Consider the following 7,468-nt stretch of genomic DNA (forward strand, 5'->3'; position numbering starts at 1 on the left):
TAAGCAGATCACTGTGAGGGCTTTGGCATCTCCACTACCCACTGTTTTCCATCTTGCACTTCCACTGGATATTCAGCCTCCTCGGTAACAGTCTGGTACTTGTCATTTAGCCTGTTTGATAGACAGTATCTTCAGATTTCTACCACATATTTTAGCCTAGTGGTCTTCATACAGCGATGACCTCCACAAAACAGGGCAGGCCTGACATGTTCATTTTGCCTCTGAACAGACAGGGAGTGTAAGGTCCAAGTGACAGCATGTGGATCCCAACGTCACACAGTGACTTTGTGACAAGCCCGAAAAGGAATTAGATTCCTAATTTAATTCCTGAAAAATGCTGCCTTTCTTAGCACTTCTTTTTTCGGTTCATGCCTTTGCTTTCTCCACCCAGGTCTCTTCATGTCTTTCTCTCTCAGGTATGAAGTGGATAATTCAAAGCACTTACACCCTGCACTAGCAGCTCCTCTCTGACATAGGGAAAGCCAGACTCGTTGCTGGTGCAGGGCAGTTCACAGCCTTTGCTTACCATATTCCTCCACTGTGAAGAACTGGTACTCTTTTTCACCTGACGACCTCTCCACAATGATGTAGTAGGAACCCAGAATAGGCTCTGGGATTAGTGGAAAGGAGAGCTGGACAATTCCATGCTTAGATGTTACCTCCAACCACTGGAAGATCTTGTTTTTCTCTGGATCCTGGAGAGTGGGAGAAAGACATACCAAAACTTTTATCACCCTATTTCTTGTCTTCTCGCCTTCTTTCAAGTTTTGCTCTCTGGCATATTGGCTAACTGCATAACAGGGTGAATGCAAGTCTGGACTGATGACGTGCTCTGATTTCCCAATAGTTTTCCAGATGTGTTTGTGGATTAAACAAGCCTGAATTTATGTTTAACTGGAAATTAGCCACACTGGCAGATGATCTCAGATCATCCGGCAACAGTACCTGATTGTGACTGAGGCTGCTTATCTGTAGCTCTTCTATTATAAGTCTTTCAGACTCAATTCCTTCTGTAAAATGGGAATATTATACTGACCTCCTTTAGAAAGTGCTTTGAGATCTAATGATGTGAAATATGGTAGAAGAGTAATTCATTGTTAGCCTGTCCCCCACCAGAACATGACATTTCAGAAAGTTACCGTTCCTACGCCTGTATGAGAATGAGTCTATTTCACCAGCCCATTTACTCTAGTACTAATGCTTTTGTTTGAATTCTAACTAAAGACACAGCAACAATCCCATGCCACCTCTGACTAACATCTCCAGTTCTGCTGATTTCTTCTCCTCTAGTGTTTGATAATGGGTACTGCCACTGTTCAACCTCAAGCCCACTGGCTTTAGATGGAGTGCTCTGGATGAGCCTTCCTCAGCTACTGATGCTATGGGGAATGATGAAGCATAGTCTTTCCAAAGCAACTTATTCTTTCATGACGCTGCATCTCTTACCTCAATGATGATTTGGGGATACTGGAGGAGGAAAAAAAGAGAAAGAAAAAGAAAGATCAAAACATCAAGAAATTAACTGTGGAGTTTGAGAAATACTAGAACATAAAGAAGGCTTTAAATAGCTTTCTCTGGATACAAAACACTGGGCCAAGGAAACAATTCGTAACTCATGTCTGTAATTAAAGAGATAATTTTAAGCTAACCTGTTTGTGAATTTATCTTTTCTACAAAAACATGCAGTCTCTTTCAACATATCTGAGACAGATGAAGTGACTACAAAATCTGAGTGCTATGAAAGATTTACAGGAAAGCTTTCACACCCTTTGCCCTCTATAAAGTCAGGAAAAGGATGGAGTGTGAAGTTAAGGAGTTACAGCAGTTCTCCAAAAACATCAGGAGGCCTGTGCCAGACCCTTTTTATTAAATTTCTAAGTGACAGGGTCTCAGTGAACAGGTATCCCAAGAGCCTGCTTGGAAAATCTTGAGTCTCACTCATACTTACTGTTTCCTGAACAGGTCTGAACTGGGTGTCCAAAGTGACCACACGAAACATCACTGAAAAAGATGCAGGACAAAAGGGAATCATTTACTTTAGCAGCAGTAAGTTACTTCTAACATACAACAGAAACAAAGTTTGCCCAGACTTTCAGGGAGAACTAGAGTCCCCAGAGAACCAGAAAGGATTTGATTATCTTATCCAGTGAAGAATAAAACCAAAACAAACTTGTGTGCTGAAAGATCTTCGATTCTGACCCACTGGGACTAAAGGAATCTCTATAGTAAATAGGAATACCCTGTACTGCCTTCAATTCTTCTTGTAGGACTCATTTCTTTGGAGCATTTCCTAAAACACTGTACACAGACCATTTAAATGAAAAAAATTAAGAGAGGGAAGAATTTGTCTTTATTCTAAGTGTAAACGCTCTGCAGCACTGAAGTATAATTACACTAAAGAGATAGCTAACTATACCACAGCTAGTACTGTAATATAAATATTGTGATGGAATCAGCACTGTGAGTTAGATTAGGAGTTAAATAGAAAGAGCTGTTGACAGGAAATTACATGCTTGCTTTATTTGTATATGAATTTTATTAATTCGAAGCTTAACCTATTATTTTCTCTATTTTTAAGGACACTTGTTAGGTGACTGACCTCAGTAAACCTGACAGAACTCGAGATCCTGTAAGTGCAATTAACTCAGTAAAAACACATGAGCTCTACTCATTTGTTGCAATTTTGTAAATCGGTTCTATTTTTCACTGACTTTTGATGAGCCCAACCTCAGATGACAATTATACACTCTCTGAAGGATTGCTCATGGCCATTGCAGTCCATGGTCTTTTACTCCACCAGAGGAAGTCCTTGTCATTCTAGACCCACCCTTGCACTCAATTTCCCAGTTGACTAGCTGACTCAAACTCCTCAGCCACCTTTTTGCCCTGGTTTGTAAATGGGTTTGTCCGTCTGGATGAAGACACTATTATCCGCATTCTGAATCGCCACTGATCTTCTTTCAGCTATGTTGACTGTGGTGCCTTTGGCAGAAAAGGAAATGAATGCCAGGGGGTCAGAAGTAGCAGGAGGAACCTGGAGAGAAACAAAACCCCAGAGGAAAAGTGGTAAATGAGGTGTGATCAGGTCCCCTGGTGCCCGGGGTTCTTGAGTAAGATACCGACTGTCAAGTGAGTCATAAATAGCTTGTACAAAGTCATGAGAAGCCCCATCTTTACCAGTGAGATAATCTCTGAATTTTTGCTGTGGAAGTCCCATAGTCTGTCACCAGGTACTAAGGTTTTAAGCTATGCCCTGTCCTATGCATTTCCTCATCCCATGTATGCAGGTTGCCCCAGCCATATAGCTCAGTTCTGAAGTGTTTTCTCCTGCTGCAGTCTGAAGACCTAACCTTGGGACTTGTTTATCATATCTGTCCAGATCTTGCAGAGTCATGGGAAAGGGAATGAGCATGTCCCAGCTGGATCCTCCAGCTTGACAGTTATGACAGTCCCATAGGGCACCTGCACCCGCAATGGCAATCAAAAGCTTTTTTTCTGTTCAGTCTGTGAATGGAGATGGAAAGTCTTTCTCCAGCTTCCCCCTACAACGCATATGCCTTTCTTTTTTGTGTCTACATTGTCAGACTTCCTAGCAGTTTATCTTTTTTTGTCCTGTTCCTTTCCCACACTCTTCATCTTCTTGCTCTCGTTGATAGGGAGAGTTGCCCTTAGAAGTATTTCCAGCTTCTACACCCTCTTCAGTAGTCTAAAAAAAGAAAAATACCTTAAACTCGCAGCACTTGAAGTAATCATTCTGTCTCACGGATTCCTTAAAGAGAGTCTTCCGGATACTGCCGTATTCCAGGACGATGCTCAGGGACAGAGGCTCCCTGAAGCTGTGGAGCTGGACACAAGCGGTCTGTGGGGAGTCGCTCCGCACTACAGTTGGGACCAGCAGCACATACTGACTGTGAGAAGGCAAGAGCAGATCACAGAGTTTGGTCATGAAGGAAACTCAGAGCAAACAGGAGAGCAAAATACCACAGAAATGCTGCCCATATGAAGGAAGACATGGTTCAAAGCTTGTTCAAAGCTTGTTCAAATCCGCTGAAGGATTTCTGTTTTATTCAATTAATTTTGAATAATATGCTAAGAAAGTAAAAATGACAATTGTCCCTCACAATTCTTTCGGAGCTGAAAGACTAACATTATTCTATGCAGTCTCTTCCCCAGCATGATACTGCATCTTTCCATCCCAGGCATTTACTCAGCTCCAGTTAGTGAAGTGCCTGAACACCTGACAAGCTTAGCTGCATTTATCCTCCCATGACCCATATGTACACTTAAATACTAGTCAATGTTTGTAACAAATATTTATTTTTATTTTCCTCTGGATCTCTGTCCCTCCAGATAAGAACTGTCATACCACAAGTCAATCAGCATAATGCACAAGAAATGATCCTGCTTTTCTATTTTACCGAATATTCTAGGGAACACTAAATCTAACCTGCATGCTCTGTTCTGTTTCAATGCCTCTCCCTGGGTTGCTTCCTTTGCTTCATTCTTCCATTGGGCTTTTTTAGTTATACTGCTTTCTGTAACTAGGGCATCCTTCATTCCCCAAATTCTTCCTCTGAAAAACTTTCCTTCAGATCTGCTATATTTGGCTAACGTTCTGTTGCTGATCACCAGTTCTCTGCTGCCCAAATTAGTCTTTACAAATAATATATAATAGATTTGATGAGCTGGTTCTGCAGCACAACGTGAATCACACAATCTTTTCTTGATAATCTGACCCTTTCCCTTTTTTTCTCCCACAGTTTTGCTTACTCATATTGCCTTCATTGTTATTTTCAGTTGCCCAGTTCAGACTGAATGATATTTGAAGACCAAAAGTAAAATGATTAAAACCAACAGTGTAACTGAGAAAGCTAAACACTCTGGCTTTCACAGAGTTTTCCTTTAGAACTTTTCAGAAGGGCATTTAAGCTGTAATGTTGGTGTATTTTTGAAAATTGTGGCTGAGATCTTCCATTTGTATAAAGTCGTGGACATTGACAGTGCTGTATGAACTGTGACAGCACAGCAGGTGCAATACTAATACTAACACTAGGATTGGCAGCATAGTCCCTAGTACCAGTCATTATCTGGCCTGTAGCACCTCCTCACACACCATGCTCCCTCTGTACTGCTGATGCTTATCAATCCCTATCATTAGTATTACTTGCTAGTCTAGTCTTGTCTCCACTTTACCCATGTGCTTCAGACTTCCACCTACTCCAGTTTTATGTTTCTGTCATTCAAATCAGGTTTCATAGCACTTTAATGATGATGAGCATCATTCCATATCATCCTTCAATGTAACCTATTTCCATTTCAGACAAATTTCAGAACCTGGATCTCAAACATCCAGTTTATTATATAGCAGTGTTCCAGAAGAAATAAACCAGTGGGAAATACAATAGAATATGTTATTATAAAAGTACAGAATGTATGATCTCTTACGGTTCAGAAGACACTGTGGCAATCCAGTTCAAGCACAGAATACTCAGAAGAATCCTTGACCACATCTCTGTCGGTGAAGAAAGAGGAGAGACTGATCTCCAGTGGACAGCCTGTCTTCTGGCTTTTAAACTGGCCTGAGATGATGCTCCTCCTCCACAGATTCCATCATATTCCAGCAAAAGATATCTACATAAAATTTGCATAGGTTCATCTTCCTCTCTGTTGTGTGTTCTCACACTCCTTGAACTCTCAAACAATAGCTTAGGAAAGCTCTCATATTTCACATAACTTCCTGCAAGCCAAACCGGTTCTGCCCATCTGAATGTTTTATTGAAGCTTGCCTCTGATTATCATGTCATTGGCTGAAGGTTCCGTAATGTTTCAGCCTGTTAGTATTTGCCACTGCTTAAGTAGTTCCTTGTTGGGTGAAGATCTTCTGTAGATATATCTCACAGAACAGAAGTAATCCTAACACAGTGCTATTGTATGCCTGCATAGGGGGCTGGGCAGTGACAATACACCATCAGACTATAGCTGCATTCAGTATGGCACAGAAGGGAACTCCTGATTGTAATCGGGGTTTCTTACTGAAAACAGTAACGTTCAGCAAGAAATGGTGTGGGCTAGTTGTCCAGCATTTTTGCCAGTGGACAGGGCAAGCATATCCCTAGGGAAAGGAATCTGATAATATTACTTCATTTGTTCACTCATCTGTCTGTCAGTCTGCTTTTCCCCGCTGTCCCTGCTCCCCCCATGAAGCAACCTGCAAGCCTGTTGGTGAATTTTTAGTAAATCTGACTGAGAAGAAGTTTCAGAATAATCAAGATAGAGAATCATAAAATGATTTAGATAGAAAGGGACCTCCTGACATTATATGCTCCAATCTCCCCTTTTAAGCAGGGCTAACTTCAAAGCTTGTCCAGTCATGTTTTAAATATCTCCGAGGATGGAGAGTCCACATCGGCTCCCATGCTTAACCATCTACATTGTGAAGATTTTTTTTCCTTAAATCAGGATTTCTTCTATTATAACTTGTGTCCATTGCTTCTTGTGCTTTCACTGCACACCCCTGAGATGAATCTGTCTCTGCCTTATCTATCATCCCACTTTATGCAGCAGAAGACTGCAATTATGTCCCCTCTTAGCCTGTGTTTCTTATATAACTGAATAAATGAGGTTGTCTCAGTTTCTTTCTGTAGGTTTGTTCCAGCCACTGACCATCCCAGTGACCTTCCACTGGACTTCTTCCAGCCTGTCAACACGTTTCCTGCACTGGGGAGCCAAATCTGGGCACAGAACTTCATCTGTGGCCTCACAACTGCTGAATAGAGGTGAAGAAACAACTTCATTGAGGTATTTGCTACACTCTTGGTAATGCAGCCTTAGCACAGGGAACTAAAAAATCTATGGTAGTGCAGGACTACATTCCCAGTCTTACATAAGAAAAGAAAAGAAAAGAAAAGAAAAGAAAAGAAAAGAAAAGAAAAGAAAAGAAAAGAAAAGAAAAGAAAAGAAAAGAAAAGAAAAGAAAAGAAAAGAAAAGAAAAGAAAAGAAAAGAAAAGAAAAGAAAAGAAAAGAAAAAAGAAAAGAAAAGAAAAGAAAAGAAAAGAAAAGAAAACAAAAGAAAACAAAACAAAACAAAACAAAACAAAACAAAACAAAGTTAAGGTAGGAAATCAACATATCTATACCTGCAATTTAAGGAAAGTAACAGGCAATTTCCTTTCCTTTTTCTCTTCCTCTTCCTCAACCAAACAGGTGATGAATGGGAAGAGGAACTGAGTATACTGTAGGAGTAATTAGGGACATGAAAGAGCGCTAGGGGCACTGAAAAAAAGGTGTTAGGCAATGTAGAGTGGGCCTGAAGTTATTTTGATGGTAAGGGGCATGAGAAGGAAATTAGAACTATTAGAGTGATGTGGTACGGATGGATGTGGGACTTTTGAAAACCATTCTATCAATTTCATTTCTCATGATATAATGCATTCTTGCTAATGATTCAGCTGTACAGGGATTTCCATC

The 7,468-nt window shown here is 40.7% G+C and overlaps 1 protein-coding gene across 1 annotated transcript in view; it reads right to left on the reverse strand.

Annotated features, from left to right (window-relative positions):
- LOC102047932 (ovostatin-like) overlaps window positions 1-5,743 on the reverse strand; it is a 32,125-nt gene extending 26,382 nt beyond the window's left edge. The window contains exons 1-6 of the mRNA XM_055712682.1: window positions 5,446-5,743; window positions 3,725-3,908; window positions 2,878-3,034; window positions 1,949-2,001; window positions 1,447-1,467; window positions 527-695 (exon numbers count right to left, since the gene is read on the reverse strand). Coding sequence (XP_055568657.1) covers window positions 527-695; window positions 1,447-1,467; window positions 1,949-2,001; window positions 2,878-3,034; window positions 3,725-3,908; window positions 5,446-5,648 — 787 coding nt within the window. The 5' untranslated portion in view covers window positions 5,649-5,743. The remainder of the gene's footprint in view (window positions 1-526; window positions 696-1,446; window positions 1,468-1,948; window positions 2,002-2,877; window positions 3,035-3,724; window positions 3,909-5,445) is intronic.
- Between the last annotated feature and the right edge of the window lie 1,725 nt (window positions 5,744-7,468).

The sequence above is a fragment of the Falco cherrug genome, chromosome 5 (genome assembly GCF_023634085.1).
Source record: "Falco cherrug isolate bFalChe1 chromosome 5, bFalChe1.pri, whole genome shotgun sequence".
Taxonomy (NCBI): domain Eukaryota; kingdom Metazoa; phylum Chordata; class Aves; order Falconiformes; family Falconidae; genus Falco; species Falco cherrug.